Source organism: Lepus europaeus, chromosome 19 (genome assembly GCF_033115175.1).
Source record: "Lepus europaeus isolate LE1 chromosome 19, mLepTim1.pri, whole genome shotgun sequence".
NCBI lineage: Eukaryota > Metazoa > Chordata > Mammalia > Lagomorpha > Leporidae > Lepus > Lepus europaeus.
The window spans coordinates 15,434,015-15,453,792 of record NC_084845.1 but is presented as its reverse complement, the minus strand read 5'-3'; the positions used below and the strand labels follow the sequence as shown (position 1 = coordinate 15,453,792).

Here is a 19,778-nt window from a genome sequence, read left to right as displayed (position 1 = left end):
CATGCGTTTGTTCATGCAAATGGGTGGGGGATGGAGACAGGTTGGACCTGTCCCTCCCTGGTGGCAGTGGCGCCCAAGCAACCTCTCCTTTTGTCTTTGCCTCTTTTCCTCTTATGCCTCATTCCTGTCTTCTGGATTCAGAACCCACCCCGCATCCTAACAGACTGTCTGAACTCTTTAGACTGGCACCAATGGCCTTCCCTGCCGCAGACTGACCCTGCCTTTCCACCTTTGCCTTCTTCTGCTTGCTTTGTCCATACTTCGCCTTCAGGCCAACATGGACCCTTTTCCAAATATAACCTCTTTTTTCTTCCTCCAGGCATCTGGCCATGCTGCTGCTTATTCCTAAAACACCCTTCTCTCAACTCCAGTTTCCAGAACCCAACATCTGTCTTGGGATTGCCCCCACCATCTCCCATCCACAACTACCCCCCGACCCAGCCCCACCACACACACACCCATCTATCCTTTCTCAGAATGGTCATGTCAAGTCATTTGTATCTGGCATTGTGCCTGAATTAATTTATGTTTCTCACTTAGAATATCGAATGTCTTGAGCTCAAGAGCTGTGTCTTAACCATCTGTCTGTGCCCGTAGCACCATGCCTTACTCAGAATACAGGTGGAGTTGTTATGTGTTAGGTGGGATATGCTAGAATTGGTATGTTGGCCTCCTTCTACCAAGTGGGGCCTTTCCTCCTGCGGGGGCTGGCCCCTCCTATTAGCTGTGCCCCCATCTTTAACTCATGGGTCTTCTTCCAAGAGATGACTATCTTGAGTTAAGAGAAGGAACAGAGAAACAAAAAAAGCAAAAACAAAAAAGCAGGGCCAGGACCAGGGCTTAGAGCTAGCCACCGGGAGGAGACGGGGTGCCCACTCCAGTTCACTGAGCCTGTCCCACTTCTCATGCCACCCCTAGCTTGGGAGTTGGAGCGCCTCAGAGTGACAGAATGTCCTGGTGAAGCAACCTTCCCAGGAGGTGCGGGCGGCCCAACCAGTTCCTGGTGTAATAGGGAGATGCTGGCGCATAGCAGGTTCTGCCAGGGCAAAGCACGACCTTATCTAAAGGTGGGCCTCTCTACCCCCACCTGAGGCGGTGCCCCTGGACAGCAGGCCGGGGTGGGAGCGCTGGATGAGCAGTCTAAGAGGAACCCCAGAAAGTGGGCACTTCAGTTCAGTCCCTGCTGTCCCCACCCCCACCCCAGGCCACACTTCCTGCCCCTCTGTATCCTCAGGAATCCTCCCTGTCTGTAATGGCGTCTGCCCCTTTGCAGAGCTACTGAGGGGACGGTGCCTCCGCAGGGGGCGACTGAGAGTGAGGCGGCTGGAGCACCTCCCAGAGGGCTTTCTGGAGCACACAAATTTCTGTGTGTGATGCATTTTTACTAATGAATGAGCAGTGACTGAAGCTCATTATCCGTGATTCTGTCAGGGTCGACCGAGGAGTGGAGGGAGTGAAGGACGAGACAAAGGAGAACTGTTGTTGTGTGACCAGTTCCATCCAGACACACAGAGGGAGGGACCCGGTTTCCATTTCTGGTTTGGATAATCTGAGCATCAGATGACCCAAACCCCAGCATCTCTTTGGCTCTGAAGCCTGCTCTGTGATGGGTCTTTTACAACATCTTGGCCTCCGTATTTTTCTTTCCAGCCGGTGGTGCTGATAATAATGTTAACCAATTTATTGAAGGCTTACCATGCAGCATACCTTGAGCCAAGTGTCCTAAATGCATGATCTCACTGAAATAGCACGGTGATTCTGTGAGTGGGTACTATAATTATCCACATACTACAGGCAGGGGGCCGTGGCATAAAGAGGGTAAATCACTTACCCAAGGTCCCTCAGCCAGTGGGTGGCAGGGACAACAGTAGAACCCCAGGATTCCAGACCTTGAACCTGTTTTGTCCCTTGTCTGCGCTGTGGAGCAATAGCCTACACAGGGCCTTCGCCAGCCCGTGCAGTGCCTCGTGGGAATTATGCCGTGACCTGACAGCAGGGGCAGACTCCCCCCACCCCGGCCTCCGTGTCAGGTGTCCTATTGCAGTGTGCAGCCTACCCGGACATAGAGGGCAGCTGCGGGTGTACGTGCACTAATTTAAATGAATTAAACTCTACCCTCTTGGCGAAACAAAAACAAAGAACACAGAGCTGCATGGCCCTGGATGAGTGTGTGCCCTAGAATGAGCCCGCAGTTGCCTCAGTTTCCAGATGCCTCTTAGACTCGTCATGCCAAGCGTGTGGCTAACGTGTGTACTGAAGCGTTCTAGTTCTGGTTCTGGTGTCGCAGCTCTAGAGGTTAAAGGTGGGTGCTGTTTGTTTAATCCCTATAAATGCAAGCCAGCCGCTTCATGGACACAACCAGAGTGCAGGGGAAGGAACTGACTGTGTCGCACTTGTGATTCAGTTCCATTCGGTGCCGTCCTAATAGGTTCCCAGGGATCGTTTCGTCTTTCCACGACTTTTGCTGTCAGTGCCAATTTTAGAAGCTGGTGTGTCTCCACACTCCTTCCCATCCCCAGACCGCCTTGGAGAGCTTGTGTTTCCTGATCGTCCAGAGTGTCCTGTCGGGGCAGGTGGGAAAAGGAAGAGGTGGCGGGGCTCTCATGGGGGGGACGGTGTCAGGCTCTCGGGTGGCGGCAGGGGAGTCCACCCAGAATTGAGCTTTGCGTTGCCGACATCACACAGGGTCAGTGGAGGCAGGTGGAGGTAGAGACTGGCTGCATGACACCCAAGTCCAGGAAGTTTGAGTTCTAGCTCCCTCACTGAGATTACAGGGAACTCCTGTTTTCCCACAGGCCTCCCCCACGCCACCCCAAATCTGCCAGAACTTGAGTGTGGGTAAGGCCCAACCCTGATTGCTACATTGCAGTCACACCTAGGGGCTGGGTGCCAGCCTCATGGGTTATGGGAAGGAATGAGGGCTTGAAAGGAAGAACAGTGGGTCCTCAGGGCCTTGGTGAACCCCTAGGTGAGAATCCCAGGACACTGGAGAGAAAAGGGGCTGCGGCGGGGGGTGCTAGGGGGAAGTACTCAGGGTATCCCTGTCCCTTCCCTTCCTCCCTCTGCCAATGTCATTGTCACACCCAAGAAAGCAGCCACATCGCCTAGCAGGTCTGGTTTCTTGGCTGTGCAGCTGGTGGTCACTTTTTTTGAACTTCTCCCAGGAAGACTTCCTCAATGAAGTGCCATTCGCTAATGTGTAAATATTTATGGAGCAGTCGCTTTGGCCCTGGTGCTGGGAACTCCAAAGTGTCTGCCCTGCGGAGCTTAGGTTCCAGTGGAAGAGGCCGATCCTGATCTAATGAGACATAAATAAGCAAACAAGGTAGCTGCAGAGAATGACAGGCACTGTGATGGCGATGGGACAGGTTCCTTGGTCAAGGAGACCAGGACGGACAGGAGAGTTTGGATCTGAAAGAACTTGAAGCTCCGGCCTCCTGAAGACCCTGGAGTGCAGGACCAGGACGGTGTCCCCTGAGTGCCTTCCCAGCAGGTCCTCGATGACGTTGGCAAGGGTGGTCAGGGTCAGATCACACAGAACCACAGGGCCGAGCTGGCATTTTATTCGAGGGCCAGTGAGAAGCTTGTGAACAGATCTGAGCAGAGACCCGGCCCTGGCCGTCATAGAGGAATTGATTGATTCTAAGGACACAAAATGGAAGTTGGGGCTCTAAGAGGCTACTGTAGAAGCCGACAGGGGAAAGAGGTGACCTGCCTTTTAGCCTTTGTCCTTAACCTGCTTCAGGTGCTCCTTAGCATTCAGAGAGATGCTTCAGCCGTTTGGAGCAGGGGTGCCCGGAGTCCCTGTGTTAGCCACCTCTGCTTCTCCCTGCCTGCCCCCAGGCCTGGCTTGGGAAAACCTGCGTTCCCAGCTGCTTCCACACACACACACACACACACACAGGCCCTCCTCCTCACTGTCAGCACACACACACACACACACCCCGGCCCTCCTCGGGAGCTCACTGTCAGTCAGCAGCAAGGATCCTCATCCCCGGGACAGCCCCACGCTCTCCTCCCTGTGGATGCAAGGAGCTACTGCAAGGCCCTGTCAGAGCTGAACCCCAGATGGATACAAACCAGGAGCCACAACCTGAAGGCTAAAGTGAGAGGGGAGGCAAAGCAAAGGGGTGGCCCTGAGCTTCCTGCCAGTGTTGTGGGTTTGGTCCGTTTGGTTTCTAGGACTTCTGGCTGGCCTCTTTAATTGATTTGTCGGCCTGGGGATAAATCAGGGACTGAGGCAGACAGGGGCCAGGCCCTAGGGAGCTTGCGTTCTGGGAAGGTGTCATCAGGCTATCCAGGTGCTTCCTGTCCTCGTGCTTCCCCAGCCCGGGAGGGTGCCAGCGAGCGCAGTGGTGGGGCACCTGAGTGTGAGCGCGTTGTACCAGCTGGGAGGGACTGACTAACTGCAAACTCTGGGGCCCGTCCCCGGGGCTCCTCAGCTGTGACAGGCCTGGGCTCGGCCTGCCCAGAGCCCCTGTGTCTTTCGTGGTTACATTGTGATGCAGATGTTCCCTGCTTCACTCCTTCTATATCCGGGAAACACGGAGCCGCTGCGAATGGTACAGGACTGGGTTCAGCCCAGCCACCTCCCAGCCCCACGTGCTGCACACATCGGCCCAGCCACACTCCTCACCCAACTTCAGTCAATTCGCAGGGCCGGGGCACCCTCTCTGCCAACCCCTTGCTCCTGTTCCTGCCCCCTCCCTGACCCCTGGGGCCAGTCCCCTCACTGTAACAACCTCTTCACTCTCTTTACTCTTCCTGGTGTGAAAAATTCTGTTGTTTCTGCAGGCTACCAAAGCACCTATGATTGCTTAGAGCGCACGAAGCAAAGATAGGCTCAGCAAAGAGCATAGTTCACAGTGGGGAAACCGAGGCACGGCACAGTCAGCACTTGCTTGTTGTCAGGACTGAAGACCTCTCTCAGCCCCCCTTGTTTGACACCCAGTCTTGGAGGAGGCGCGCTGTCTGCTCCTAAATCCTTCTCCCAGCCCTGATCCAGGCCAGCAGACACAGTATGAAAGAACACACTGAGGAAGCCGTAGGGACGCAGGAATTGTGTTTTATTTCTACAGAGAACTCAAACGTGGGAAATTCCTCCTGCAGACTTGTCACAGGGACTCCAGGTGAAGTCGGTGAAGAGAGCGCTTGGTGTATCGGAGGCTGGTGGGCGTGGGGACGCCACAGTGGAGCGGGGAGAACTGAGGAACAGTGAACCAGGTCCCCAGCCCAGAGCCCAGAGCAGGGCCGGCATGGGCCGCAGAGCTGGTGGGAGGAGCTCGGGCAGGCTCCTCGCTGGCGATGTTTGCCAGGGCCTCCGCATGGACTGGAGGAATCCTCTAGAAGAAGGAGACAATTGGTAGACCGTGGCCACTCGCGAGTCTGCTGAGCCCGGACACCCGCACATCCAGCTCCAGGCTCCGGCACCCCCTTTGCTTTCCTACCTGTCCCACTGCGCTCCCTCGCTTTTGTCCTACCTAAAACAGACTCTGGAGTTCTGCCAAGTTCTGTTCCGTCTTCGGCTCACGCCTTCCTGCCTCTGAACCCTTTCCCATGAACGAGGCGCCTCTCTGCGGTTCCCTGGCCTCCGCCTTGGCCCGAGCTCCTCCTCCCACGCCCGCTGCTCAGCCCCGTGCCCGTGGGTGCTTTCCAAGTGTCGTTCTCTGAGTCGTCCCGCAATGGGCTCTCCTCCTCCTCAGTGCCTTTGGGCCTCCACTCCCAGCAAACCGGACTTTGCGAGGCTGAGGGCTGAGGAAATGCCAGGATCCAGCTCTGCCCCCAACAGGTGGCTCTGACACTCACCTACCAAAACTTCACCCACTGCAGCAGGCCAGGTTGCACCCGGGAGGCCTGCAGGAGGAGGACAAGGTCAGGAGGGCATCACACTATCCCCTCCAGCCTCGCCACCACAGTCTCTCAGCCCTTGTACTCACTGAGGAAGAAGGCGTGACTCCTCCCTGGAAAGAGAAGATCAGAGACGGTGATGTGCGCTCTACCGAGGCCCCGGGGCTCTCACAGGGCCCGGGGGCAGGGGCACTCAGACCGGATTCCCCCCACGGTCCTTCAGCCTGACTGTGGACAGTCGGCCAGGGGGATGGTTTTCCAGCAGATGAGTCACCCTAAGTCCATTCTACCCCGATGACTCGGAGCATGGTCCCTGCGCACACCGGCCAGGGCGGCTGGGAAGACAGAGATCCCATCTGCCTGCCTGGCCAGAAGCTGGCCACAGATGCTTGGCAAGGCGGCCACCACGGGGAGGATCCACGGCATCTCCCCTCCTGTCCGTCAGCAGGTGGCTCTTGATCTCTTTCTAGAAGGTCCTCTCGCCCAGGAACTTTATCGGTCTGGGAGACGGAAGGAAATACCTGGCTGGTTTGTCTTTGCCAATCTAATTAGTATTTAGCATACTCATTTGCTATTATTATAAGATTGCTTTAAGATTTGTTTATTTGAAAGGTAGAGTTACGGGGTGGGGGGGAGCGCTTCATATGCTGCTTCACTTCCCAAATGGCCACAACGGCTGGGGCTGGGCCAAGCCAAAGCCCAGAGCCTGGAGCTCCATGCAGGTCTCCCTTGTGGGTAGCAGAGACCCAAGCACTTAAGCCAGGCACATTAGTGGGGAGCTGGATTGGAAGCAGAGCAGCTGGGACTCGAACCAGTGCTCCTATGGGATGCCAGCATCTCAGGCAGTGGTTTAACACACTGTGCCACAGTGCCCGCCCCTGGGCTGGCTGCTTCTAAGAGCGAATCTGCTTGTCTCACCCCCCAGTATGGATTGGCCGAGAATAAGCACCTCCCAGTAAAGCTGTCTTGGCACGCATCACATGATTTCCTCTAGTTTTCTGTTCTCTCCATTGCATTTGACAAACCTGCCGCTGACTTTGAACTTTCTGCGGGTGGGTGGGTGTGAAGAGCTTCAAACTCTTCCACCCTCCACTTTCGGACTGCCCTCCATCTCCCTGACAGAGGGCGGGGGTGGGGGCCATGGGCATTGGTGAGGACGCCATTGGAGGTGCCGCGTCCCATGTCAGATGCCTGGGTTTCAATCCTGCCTCTACTTCCAGCTTCAGCTTCCTACCAGCACACCCTGGAAGCTGTCAGGGCTTGCATCCCTGCTACCCATATGGGAGACAAAGTTCCTGGTTCCTGGCTTCCGCTTGGCCCAGCCTCAGACGTTGTAGGTATTTGGGAGAGCGAACCAGTGGATAGGACATCTCTGTCTATCTCTGTCTCTCTCCATTTCTGTCTGATTTTCACATAATTTTTTTTATTTAAAAAGCATCAGAGGCCTGGGTATCCAAGGAAACAGGACGCAGGCCTAGCTAATCAACTCAGAGGATTTCTCCTTCTCCCTCATGCAGAGACCCCCGGGGGAAACCAGGACAGGTGCCAGTCTCACCTTCCCAGGAGTCTTGACTGTGTACTGTATGCCGGAGGCGGTAGGATGTGCCTGCTGGTTGTAACTGTAGTTCTGAGAGACAAAGAGGGAAGAGAGGGATGAAGGATTTTGCTCCGGCAAAAACACCCCATGCCCCTGCCCGAGCGACGTCTTAAAGCTTCGCCCCCTCCCCCCCATCACATGATTTCCTTGACCAACTCCCCTCCAGCCAGCCGGAGCCCACCCACTCTCCTCTCTCAACTGCGCAGCCCAAATGGCCTGCCTCCTGCTCCCCCCAGGACCTCCCCCAACTCAGGTGTTAACTCAGGAGGTGACAATAGGAGACCCAGGAAAGAAGTCTCAGTCCCTGTGGTCGGGTGCTGGATCTCTTGCCTTGGAAGCTACAGCCGGCCGCTCTTGCCATCCTGCGCCAGGCTGAGGAAACTGTGGAATGGGAGAGTGAGAGAGAGGATTTCAACCGGGCCAGCCCCAGGCACTGGAGGCTCCTCCCCATCCCCCACCCCCACCCCACCGCCTCCGCCCCAGGGCTGGGAGGGCGCCGAGACTCACCTGGTCAGCACCGCCTGCTCGCTTCTGCAGTGATGAGGCATCTGCACCCTGGGCGGCAGAGAGGAGCCATGGCCAGTGTCACCGTGGTGCTTTGGGCCGGGCCAGCCCCCCCGCCCCGAGCCCCAGTTTCCGCTGCCCAGGCTCTGCCCTCCTTTGGGAGCCCCAAGGTCACCCTCCCCGCCCCGCCCTTCTCGGTAGTAGGTGATGAGTGCCGTGAGCCTGCAGAAAGGTGATGGCCCAGATAGATGGAGGACACCCATTTCCACACTCAGCGTCGGCAGAGAACCGGATTTGGCAGCAGTCCCCCTACCCCACCCCCCGCCACTGTGCACCCACAGCACTGGCCTGAGAGCACTCCAGAACAGCATGGGTTCAACCCACACTGGCCCCTGGGGCCGAGCCGGGCACCTGCTGTGCCTACACTAAACCCCGCTGCTCCGCACAGAGGCCCTTCCATGCCTGTGCTCAGACGCTCTTCTCTGGGGGTCCTGGGAAGGACGGACTACTTTCTACAGACGCTGAGCTGTCAGCATAGCTCTGGGTGAGAGCAGGGAGAGAAAGCAGACTTGCCATGAGGGCACTCCACAGATGCCCTTGGCGGCAAGGGGGAATCCCAAGGATTAGGAAAGAAGTCCAGTTCCTGCCATTGTCGCTCCTCTGTCAAGACGGCCTACACGCGCACACACAAACACACACACACGCACACAGGATGGCCTACACACACACACACACAGTCTGAAAGGTAAGCGCTACCTCTGACTTAACTCTGCGTGATCCACACTCCACCTGAGCCTTAATCTCACCTGAACCTTAATCTCTCTCCCACCTAGGTCACAGTCTGTCTGTCCACAGGCCTCCACACATTTTTCACTTGTGCTGCATTTTTTTTTTTTTTTTGACAGGCAGAGTTAGTGAGAGAGTGAAAGAGAGACAGAGAGAAAGGTCTTCCTTTTCCATTGGTTCACCCCCCAAATGGTCGCTATGGCCGGTGCGCTGCACCAATCTGAAGCCAGGAGCCAGGTGCTTCTCCTGGTCTCCCATGCGGGTGCAGGGCCCAAGGACTTGGGCCATCCTCCACTGCACTCCCGGGCCACAGCAGAGAGCTGGCCTGGAAGAGGGGCAACTGGGACAGAATCCGGCGCACCGACCGGGACTAGAACTGAGGGTACCGGTGCCGCAGGCAGAGGATTAGCCAAATGAGCCGTGGCGCTGGCCATCGTGCTGCATTTTTAAAATTAGATTAATTGTGAGTAGTTCAAAATCAGGCTTCTAACTTTCCGTGAAAGCTCCACAGAGCAGCGCAGGTCAGGTCCTACAGGTGTTCATGGACACTCAGCTGGGTGGAGGGCCTTGACCCCCACCTTGTGTGGCACCGCCTGTTCAGCCTCAGGGACCTCAGCTAGTGCCCAAAGATTCTGTTGCCCAAAGGCCACTCCAGTCCAGGTGTGGTCTCGTACAGGACCCAGAGGCCCTGCCCTTCCTTCCCGGGCCCAGATAGTCAAACCCCCAGAACCTGCTTGCGCTCGCCCATGACCCGGCCCTCCCGTGTCACTTCAGCTTTCCTCCCCCCTGCCCCTTCCCAGCACCTGAGAGCTGACCTTAGCCCCACGTCTCCTCCCCCTCCACGCCTCTTGGCCCCCTGCTCACCCTGCAGTACCCACCCAGCTGTGGCTCCCCCAGAGCCAGGCCAAGCCCAGCAGGAACAGCAGCAGAGCGGAGACCGTGGCCGGCTTCATGCTTCAGGGACTGGGGAGGCCCCGAGCCTCGGGACCTGGGCTTTTATCCCAGGGTGGACCTCCCACCCTACTCTCAGTGACTCACAGCCTCTCGCTGCCACCCCACCCCCACTCAGGGTTGCATAAAGATGGGAAGGCACCTCCCTCCGCAGGGAGGGGAAGAAACTGGGGCAAAACCAGCAAGCCACGAGCCCAGGGCCTTGAACCCCAACTTCGCAGAGCTGAGCTGCCTCGCCCTTACCTCTATAATTTCTTTCCAGTTGAGGAAAGGGGTGTTGTGTTTGAAATCCTGAAGGGAGAGGGAAACAAGAGTGGGCCCGGGAAGACACAACCCGCAGGGTGCCAAGTGGCGGGGTGCTGGGAAGGTTTCCAGATCTCGGGTCCCGTGGAGGGCTGGCACTGAGACTGGGTGTGGTTTGGGGTTCAGTGAAGATAAGCACATGGGAGGTTGAGGGCAGCAGAATTTGCGATGGAATTGGTGATAAGATCTGGGGGAGATTACCCAGCCAAAAATGCAAAGAGGGAGTTTGTGATGGGGAGGCTGGAGCCCAGCATGGCTGCCCTGAGGGAGGCCCGGCCCAGGAAGCAAGGATTCGCCTACCTCCCAGAGTCGTCGGAAGTAGAGGAGGGCTCGGGTGCTGGGGCCCGGGACTTGGCCCTGTGGATGAAAGGTGGGGAGCAGGTTAGCAGGGAGCCAGGCTCTGGCTCCTGCTACTGTCTCAGCCTGCAGGATCCCGTGGTGACTCAGGGTGGAGAGGAAGGGGTGCTGAGAGGGCAGCTGGGGTCTTTAGGGAACTGCAGAGAGAGGCTGGGCCTCCGAGCCTCTGCCCAGCTGCCCTGCCCCCAGCAGTGTGAGCACAGAGTTCTCTCTCCTGGCTCCCCCTGCCTCTCACCACCAGGACCTGGCCCCAGAGCGCCCTACCTTTTCCACCTGCTGGGCCACCTCCAGCCTGTCTCCCAAGCTGGGGACCGAAGCCACCCCACCCCAGCCCCAGAACAACAGTGAGACGTAAGAAAGGAGCAGAGACGGGAGTCAGGGGCAGCTGCGGTTTATTTCAAGGGCAAGGGTGGAGGTTAACGATGAGAGGCGCTCTAAGAGGGAGTGAGGGCCTCCCATTGTCTGGTGGTTCCTTGTCTGGAGGTCATGGGATGCGAAAGCTCCTCTGGTCCTGGGCAAAGAAACAGGTTCAAAGAGGGAGCTGGTGGAATAGGAATTCAGGGAGGCAGCGGGCCAAGACCAGGGCAGCGTGGATCCCTGCTCCAGAAATCGGCAGGAGCCTTCTCTCCCCCGCTGTCATCCAGGCAGATCCTGATGTCTCAGCCTCGGCATGAGAGCCCCTGCGTCACTCGGAGCGCTAAGTGGCGTCCCCTCCCCGCTCCTCACTCACCAGGAGTCCTCAGCTCCTCCTGCCCTCCAGGGAGCTGGCCCTGTGACTCCTGCCTGCATCCCTCCCTTTACTGTCCCTCTGATGAGCAAGAACGCTCGGGTGCTGTCCCAGCCTCTGGGACCCCAGGGGCCACAGGAGGGAGGCATGCCCCCATAGAAACTGTCCTGGGGCCGGCGCCGCGGCTCAATAGGCTAATCCTCCGCCTTGTGGCGCTGGCACACGGGGTTCTAGTCCCGGTCGGGGCACCGGATTCTGTCCCGGTTGCCCCTCTTCCTGTCCAGCTCTCTGCTGTGGCCGGGAGTGCAGTGGAGGATGGGCCAAGTGCTTGGGCCCTGCACCCACATGGGAGACCAGGAGAAGCACCTGGCTCCCAGCTTCGGATCAGCGCGGTGCGCCGACCGCAGCGCACCGGCCGCAGCGGCCATTAGGGGGTGAACCATCGGAAAAGGAAGACCTTTCTCTCTGTCTCTCTCTCTCACTCTCCACTCTGCCTGTCAAAAAAAAAAAAAAAAACCTGTGCTGGGTAAAACAGTCCTGTCCCTGTTCAAACCGGGAAGCCGCAGCCACCGGGCCCTCTGCACTCTCCTCTCTCGCCCGAGAGGTCAGCCTGATTCTCCTCCAGTTTGGGCCTCCTGCCACGTGGAGCACAGGGTTTCCCAGGGCAGGGGTCCAGTCTTCATTGCCTTACAGGAAGGCTCGGGCCCTCACCTGCTCACGGGGGCCAGTCGGTGGCTAAACTGCGGTGATGGGCAGGAGCGGCTTGGCCACTGTAGGGCACACGCCCATGGCCAGAGCAGCTGCCGCTGGGCTTGGGCCTGTCACGCCCCATGGAAAGGGGGGCCTGCGGTTGCCAGATTTCTCAAGAGAAGTCGGAAATCCAGGTTTTTGTGTGAAGTCTCTCAAGTTTTTAACTTTGGCAACTAAATAATACTCTTTTAAAAAGACAGAGAAAAGCTCAGACAGCACAGCGGTGGGCCCCCAGGGAGAGCTTCTGGCGTGGGCTGCTGGGTGGCTCTTCTGCCCTCTCTGTGCGTGCAGCCCAGCCCCTGCTCTGCAGACGCAGCCTGCACTCTGGTGTCAGCCAGCCTGGCCAGGACCCCCCTGCAGAGGAGGGCGGGGTTCTGGCCTCTGCCTTCTAAGATGCCTGGTGCCCATCAGCACCAGGCACCTGGCAAATGTCTGCTTCCTTCTCCTATCTCTGGGCCCCTCTGTCTTGGTGTCGCCTTTAATCCTCCAATTCACACGGTCTTATCCGGGGGCTTAGGCCTACGTACTGTCCCCTCAACATTCCAAGTCTCAAGGGGAACAGAAGTCTAGAACCCACCAGGTCCCCATGTTGAGACATCAAAGAGGCCCATCCCCTCCCTCCATGCGCCCCCAACTCCCAACCGTTTCCAGTGTTTCCGCTGTCACCCACCTCCCTCCACCTCTGTTTTTTGTTTTGTTTTGTTTTGTTTTTAGCGCTGCCTTAAACACTGTCTCGGAGGTTAGCTTCCTTCCCCCACAGCCCGTTCCCACAAAACTCGGCTTGCATGGCCTTCCAGCCTTACCTTGTTTATGGCATCCCAGTTGATGAAGCCCAGCTTGGATTTAAAATTCTGTGGAGGCAAACAAAAGGAAAAGAAAGGCCAAAGTGGGTCCTAACGTCGTCGGCCCAGGTCTCGGGCCAGGAGCAGTCCAGGGCTGCTGCTGACCGTCGGTGCAGAAAGAGAACTTCCCGGGGAGCAGGCACTGGCCTGGCACATACCACAGCTGCCTCCCAGGTCTGAGTCCCAGCCCCAGCGTCCTGCCAGTGCAGACCGTGGACGCTTCAAGTTCACTGGGTTCCTGTCACCCAGGAGACCTGAGCTGCATTCCCAGTTTGTAGCTTTGGCCCTGGTTGCTGCAAGCATTTAGGGAATAAAGTAGTGGTCTCTCTCTCTCTCTCTCTTTCTCTCTCTCTCTTTCTCTCTCTCTCTCTCTCTCTCTCTCTCTGTGCCTTTAATGCCTCTCAAATAAATAAATTTTTAAACTAAAAATAACTTGAAGAAAGAGGACTCTAGCCTGGGGCCATGGGGCAGGGGTTGGTTTTCCAAAGAGGATTGAGCCGCGCCATCTCCCGGAACTCACCTTCCAGAACGTGTCAAAGTTGAAGAGCTCAGGCGTTGTCTGCGAGTTCTGAGGAACCAGTGAGACAGGGAGTGAGACTGTGACCTCTCTCCGTGAGCCAGCGGCAGGCGCAGGAGGCACAGGGTCAGGAGGGGAGGTGGGGGTGCCCCACCCCAGGGTCCCAGCCCAAAGTGGAATCACACCGCACCACTCACCACGCCACTGAGTCCATTGACAACGTCACCTTTGTCGCTGCTGTCTCCATCAGAGCCTTGCCCCTGGGGGAGACAGAGGGGGGCAGATGTTCACGGCTTCCGCATCCCGTCAGCCTGCCCCGGCCCGCGCACCTCCGCCTTTGCTCCTGTACTCTCCGAAAGGCCACCTGCCCTTCTGCTCACTGCACTGAGACTCACCTCTGAGAGCCTTCCCGGGGGACTAGCTGCCGGTGGCCCTACCCAACCCCTGAATCATATTCCTCTTCTCTCCTCCATCTTCTCCTGTCCCCCAAATGTCCCTGGTCGTGAGAGTAGTGTCAGGCACTGTGCCATGCCCTGCCTCGGTCCCCACTGTAGACAAGGAGAGTGGAAATGGGAGGTAGCCAGCGGCTGGCCTCAGGGCCTGTCTCCAGCGTCTGACCCTGCGCCTCCTTGGTCTGGCTGTGACACAGAAAGCTCTAGGGCAGCTGTGGGAGGTGAGCAAGTCACACCACACTCCTGCTTTCCCTGGGGAAGCCAGGCGCAGGGAGGGCCACTGACTTGCCGAAGACGCACAGCCGACAAGTCACAGAGCTGATGTGGAACCCTGTCGCCTCACTCAGTCCAGCGACTTCCCACCTCTCAACACTGCCTTCCTGTAAACATGATTTCAGGGTCCGGCACTGTGGAGCAGCGGGTTAAGCCACTGTCTGCAATGCCGGCAGCCCATACCGGAGCATTTGTTCAAATCCCAGCAGTTTCACTTCTGATGCTCCTGCGGAAGACGGGACGAGTGCTTGGGCCCCTGCCACCCACGTGGGCGACCCAGCTGGAGTTCCAGGCTCCTGGCTTCGGCCTGGCCCAGCCCCAGCTGTTGCAGACATTTTGGGAGTGAGCCAGCAGATGGAAGCTCTCTGTCTCTCCCTCTCTCTCTGTAACTCTGCCTTTCAAATAAATTTTTTTTTTTAAATACAGGTTTTTAAAACATCCCCTAACCCATTCTTGTGTGATTTTTGTCTGGTTTTCCCCTCACAGTGGAGGGGAGGGAATGAATGAATGGATGGATGGAGGAGGAGGTGTGGAGGTCCTGATTCCCATCTGGTTCCCAGCGATCCCAGGGCAGACTCAGAGCGCCTGGGAAGAAGCCGCGTTTTTTGCTGCTTTTTCAAGGCCCTGAGCTTTCTGTGCCCGCAGTGCAGACTCGTGATGCAGCCCTGCCTCTCCAGCTCACCTGATGGCTGCTCTGGACGCCCCCAAGGAGGTGACTGCTCTCTCTGCTTTCCTGGGGAGACAGGGGGTGAGGAAGAGTCAGCAGGGAGGAGAGGGCGGGGCAGCAGGGTGCAGGTGCGGGACTCCGAACGAGGAGACAGAGCCCCGGGCAGCACTGAGGATGTCCCGGGACCTGAGCACGAGGTCCTGTCCGGCAGGGCTTGTCTCGGCCTCCTGGGGACCAGGCACTGCTCACCGACGGCGTCTGTGGACGGCAGCGCCGTCTGCCCACCTGCTGCCCAAACTCCAGCAGGATGGGAAGGCCTCTGTCATCAGTACCTGAATTGGCCCCTGATTTGGAAACCCCAGCAGGCCTGGCTGTCCGATGAACTTGACCTCAACCGCTTGGCGCTGCCGGCTGGACAGAGCCTGGGGACCCTCCCGTGGGTGTGGCCCGGTCTCCTGCCGAGTCAGCCCCCGGTCCTCCTGGTTTCCTCATTCCCAGGGCTCACACGGGGACCCTGGGATCTGGGACTGGTCTCTGCTGGTGCTGTTACCGGACTGCCAACCACCATCACGTGTTCTGTGCAAGGCCTGGGGTCCCCTCTGAAGCCGCGAGGGACGAGACAGGGAAGCCCAGCTCCCTGCTGCAGATTCTGGGGCCAGCCCCCAAGATGAACGTGCACTTTTCCTAGGACTCCCCTCACACTCCTAATGCAGTTCTCTCCTGGAATTGGTCAGAGTGGATGGGACTGGACCGTGTCCAGCAAAATGAAGTCCAGATAGGGCACGAGGTTAAACTGAAAACCGAAGCCCTCAGTATTCTAATGCTAGAAGAAACTGGACTTTTAAAGCAACACGCCAGAAACAGGAACCACAGAGAAAAAGACTGATTTTTTTTTACTACCTGCATATTCAAGACTTTGGTGCCTCAAAACTAGAAATAGAATTACAAACCGGGAGAACCTGTCTTAAAACCTGTGTTCTCACACATGCAAGGCTAGTATCCCTACTGGAAGAGGAGTGTTTCGGAGAGCAGACTCAACAGAGCCCCAAGGCCAGCGCCAGCTTTTCCCATGGGGCCTTGCTCCTCACCTTGTGGGCCTGCCCCGGGAGCTGGCCCCGCCCCACAGTTGCTCAATCCCAGCCTGTGCCTTCACAAAGCCCACGGGTCGTTGGTGTGGACACGAGTGTCACACCTGCTGTGGCGGAGCCACAGGTGCGGGCAGAAAGCCCAGATTTCCAGAATAACGAGGGAAATGTGCGTTCCAAAACACTTGTGCCAAGAGTTCACCAAATTCTGCTCGCTGGCCAGGGCTAGGGCGTTTGAGTGATGGTGTTTCTAGCAGGACTCCCTGGGCTGCGCAGGATCCCTCGCAGCCCTGTCTGTGGTGCAGTCAGGGACAGGTCGCAAGGCTTTGCTGGGAATTATTACTTGGAGATTGTTAGTCCTTACAGGAGTAAGCACTTGGGTTGTTTCTGCCTGAATTGTCAGTTGCCCCCGCAGGTTGGATGGGAGAGTGACAGGGAAGGGGCTAGGACAGGAGGGGTGGACACAGTGGCCGTGAGGAACAGCGCGCCTCTCACCTGGCCCCCAGATCCTCCGCTCACTCGGGCGTCGTTCCCAGGGTTGTCACACTGTGGGACAGAGAAGAAGGCTTTGTTCCCCTCTACCCCAGTGCAGCGTGTCCCCCCGCCCCACCCCCGCAGAGCCCCGCTGCCTTCTCCCGCGGGAGGCCTGACTCCGCTTGGCTTGTGCCTCTTGCCGCAGCTTGAGGGCTGTTGGGGCTGCGTGCGCCCACTGGCCGCTCACCTCGGGTCTGTGTCCACCTCCGCTGCCGCCGCTGCTGCCTGAGGAAGGGCCGGAATTGGTTCCCTGCAAAGGAAGGCACAGGCTGTCTTAAAAGGACACGCGAAGGGACCACTCGGCTCCCCGCCGTGGTCTGGATTATAGGATGCACGAAGGGACCACTCGGCTCCCCGCTGTGGTCTGGATTATTTGTAACACTCGGTCTCTTGATCAGATTCCCACGCCTCTCCAACCCCTACACCTTCCCCTTCTTTGGCCAGTGAGCCCCTGGGCGACGCTATTCTGAGCACAGAGAAGGCCAGCTGGGGCCTGGCGTTTGTGCAGATGCGCGATGATCTGGTTATCTGAGTCCCGGGCCTCCATCCCCACGACTCCTGCGGCGGGCTAGAGAGCGGCTTCGATCTCGCCACCAGGGGGCAGGCCGGGGCCGGCCCCATCTGGTCCCACCCCTCTCTCCTGCAAGGTGCAAGCTCTAGGGCCTCCTGGCGCCCTTACCTTGGAGACTGAGAAACTTTGGTCCACGTCCCTGGAAGTTTCTAAAGGCCGTCCCTAGATGGGAGAAAAGAGGGTGTGATACGGAGCGATGCGTTAAAGCAGCTTGTCGTGGACCTAATGCCTTGCCGGGACTTTCCCGCCTCCCAGGAAGCCGGATGTGGCTCCCAGCCCCTCTCCTGGAGCTCTCCCATGTGCATGGGTAGGAGACGCTGCTGGCCTGGGGCTAAAGGACCCCCCAGCATGACCACCACCAGTGACGCCACCCCCCCACACACACCGGGCTATGGCAGCCTTCAGGGACCACCAGAGTCCTCACCCCATCTCTGCCTTCAATAAAGGAGCAAATCTCACCCCGCCCGGCCCAGAACTGCTACTGCCACTGCTGCCGTGGCTGCTGCCGCCGTGGCTGCTGCTTCCGCCGCTGTGGCTGCTGCCGCCACCACTGCCGCCGCTGCCGCCGCCATGGCTGCTACTGCCACTGCTGCCGCCGCCATGGCTGCTGCCGCCACCACTGCCGCCGCTACCGCCGCCATGGCTGCTGCCGCCACCACTGCCGCCGCTACCGCCGCCATGGCTGCTGCTGCCACTGCCACCACTGCCGCCGCCGTGGCCGCTGCTGCCACTGCCACCACTGCCGCCGCCGTGGCCGCTGCTGCCCTGAGGGGCAGGAAGAGAGAGTGTGGATTAAGGTCAGGGCCACGGAACAGCTCCCGCTCGCCTCCCTGCCTGGCGGTCCTGTCGAAGGGGAGCACAGTTGGCTCCTTGGCTGCTCTTACCCCAGGGTTGCTGGAGCTTCCACCCGAGCCGGAGGGCGGGGCGTTGGTGCACTGTGGAGGGAGTGGCGAGGAGTTTAGAGATGTCCAGCAAAGCATCTCCACAAGCAGGAGGCTCCTGGTCCGAGTGGCCTGGCTTCCCTTCCCCTCCGCGGCCCTCCCTCCCGCCAGCCTCCTCCCGGTGCCCCTGCCGTCCCGGCCCAGGGGCCCAGGCTTCTCTCCCTGCCTCTCTTTCTTTCCCCTTCGCCACACCCTGCTGTCTGTCACACGCACTCCTCCTCTTACCCCTGTGTTGGGGTTGCTGCCTCTCACTGAACCGTAACCAGGCTGGGCCACTGCTCCCTGCAGGGAGAGAGAGAGAGAGAAAGACGAGTGTGGTCTCTGGAAGGCCGAGGAAGGGAGGGGGCGCGGAGAGTGGGGCTTGAAGGGAGGCGGGGGGCGGGGGCAGGGGGCAGGTCCCCGGGCTGGGCTGGCGTCCTCACCTGAGCATCCGTCCCAGAGCCGAACGGTGCGCCGTTACCTCCTTGGCCCGAGGAGCCTCCAGGAGAGTAGGTTCCAAAGCTGCCTTCCGAGGCTCCCGGGTAGCGCTGGCCCCAGGGGGTCCCTGGACCTCCAGGATTGCTCCCCTGAGAGTCCAGGACGCCATGGCCCCCCGATGAACCCTGCCAGGAGAGCACACCTGCATTCAGTGTGCCCATCTCTGGTTCCTGACGGCAGGCCAGCCAAAGCCAGGCGGGGACACAGTACAGAGACTGCACGGCAGCAGAGGGAGGGAGGCCGTGTGGCACGGGAGGGAGGTGCCCCAGACAGCTGCAGAGACCCCACCATCCCTGCAGCTGCTTCCCAAGTCTCAGCCCAGCCGCAGCCCTCCAATTTCGTGGGGTTTTGTTAAGATTCATTCTATTTATTTTGAAAGGCAGAGTTATGAAGAGAGACAGAGATCTTTGATCTGCTGGTTCACTCCCCAGATGGCCCCAATGGCCAGCACTGGGCCAGGCTGAAACCAGGAGCCAGGAGCTTCTTCTGAGTCTCCCACATGGGTGGCAGGGGCCCAAGCACTGGGGCCGTCTTCCGCTGCTTTCCCGTGTGCATTAGCAGGGAGCTGGATCGGAAGTGGAGCAGCCGGGACAGGAAGCAGCACCCATATGGAATGCTACCCGCTATGCCGCAGCCCCCAGTTTCCACACCTGGCCCCCCAGGGACTCACCCAAGAACCGGAGCTGCGCACAGCGTCTATTCCTTGGCGGACGATGGTCTCAGCCTGTCTGCCAGCCTCACCCACAGGGTTTCCAAGGTCATGGACGGCTTCCCCCAGCCTGTAGTTGAAAGCGTCCCCTGCCTCCCTGATTCCAGAGCCGGCTGCCTCTCCACCCCCTTGGCCAAGGACCTCCCTGGTTCCAGAGCCGGCTGCCTCTCCAGCCCCTCGGCCCACGGCCTCCCCGACTCCGTGGCTGACAGCATCCCCCAGCCGCTGTCCGATGGCCTCGGCAGCACTAGCTCCGGTGCTCTCCCCTCCATTCAGCAGTGGGCCAGCCTCGCCACTGCCCAGGCACAGGGCCAGCAGGAGGCAGGCCAGGGACCCCTGCAGCTTCATGTCTGCCTAGCTCCCTCCGCTCTCCCGGGTGTCTGCTCCCCACCCCAGCGTCTGTCTTGCTGCCCTTTCCCTTCCTGTGCGTGCCCGCCTCGGTTCTCGTCTTCCTTCCGACTACTTGTCCTTCCCTCCCTCTAGGTCCGCAGCCTTCTCTCTCCTTCCCCAGAGTCCCCAGCCTTCCCAGAGCCCTCCTCCTGGCCACTACTCCTTATACTGTGCTTGGGAGACGGTGACAGGGCTGGGCAGCCCGGGGTCCCTCCCCTGGTGACTCAGGCCAGCCACCGATAGGATAATGAGCTGTAATTGTGAGTCTTCCACTCTGTGTCGAAACAGAGAGGGAGCCCGTGCATCAGGGAGGGAGGGAGACTGGGATGTGCAACCCCAGGAATTTGGGGCGCAGGGTGGGGATGGGGCATCTGAGGAGACAAGTTGTTGGTGTCTTCTAGAGGTGTGGGGGCGCTCAGGAGACAGGAGTCACGGGAACCCCCAGGGGCGGGTCGATAGGGCTGCCCAGGGTCCCAGGTGCCCGCTGGGCACGGGGCG

At 58.9% G+C, this 19,778-nt stretch overlaps 1 protein-coding gene across 1 annotated transcript; it reads right to left on the bottom strand.

Moving 5' to 3' along the window:
- Positions 1-5,805: 5,805 nt before the first annotated feature.
- On the bottom strand, positions 5,806-19,238 carry DMKN (dermokine). The gene is made up of 17 exons (XM_062177233.1): positions 18,852-19,238; positions 18,127-18,306; positions 17,930-17,986; positions 17,648-17,698; positions 17,312-17,528; positions 16,380-16,417; positions 16,154-16,204; positions 14,589-14,639; positions 13,379-13,441; positions 13,185-13,232; positions 12,626-12,673; positions 10,289-10,345; positions 9,929-9,976; positions 7,952-7,999; positions 7,403-7,474; positions 5,937-5,960; positions 5,806-5,853 (listed from the first exon to the last, which is right to left on the bottom strand). Exons 1-17 carry the CDS (start codon positions 19,236-19,238, stop codon positions 5,806-5,808), a joined length of 1,488 nt encoding a protein of 495 aa, XP_062033217.1.
- Positions 19,239-19,778: the final 540 nt, after the last annotated feature.

Excerpts from the sequence above, each read along its gene's own strand:
- DMKN (XM_062177233.1), bottom strand. The coding sequence starts at position 19,238 with ATGAAGCTGCAGGGGTCCCTGGCCTGCCTCCTGCTGGCCCTGTGCCTG. Across the intron at positions 17,699-17,929 it reads GCAGCAACCCCAACACAGGG|TGCACCAACGCCCCGCCCTC; the intron begins GTAAGAGGAGGA and ends CTCCCTCCACAG. Across the intron at positions 5,961-7,402 it reads CAGTCAAGACTCCTGGGAAG|GGAGGAGTCACGCCTTCTTC; the intron begins GTGAGACTGGCA and ends TTCTCTTTCCAG.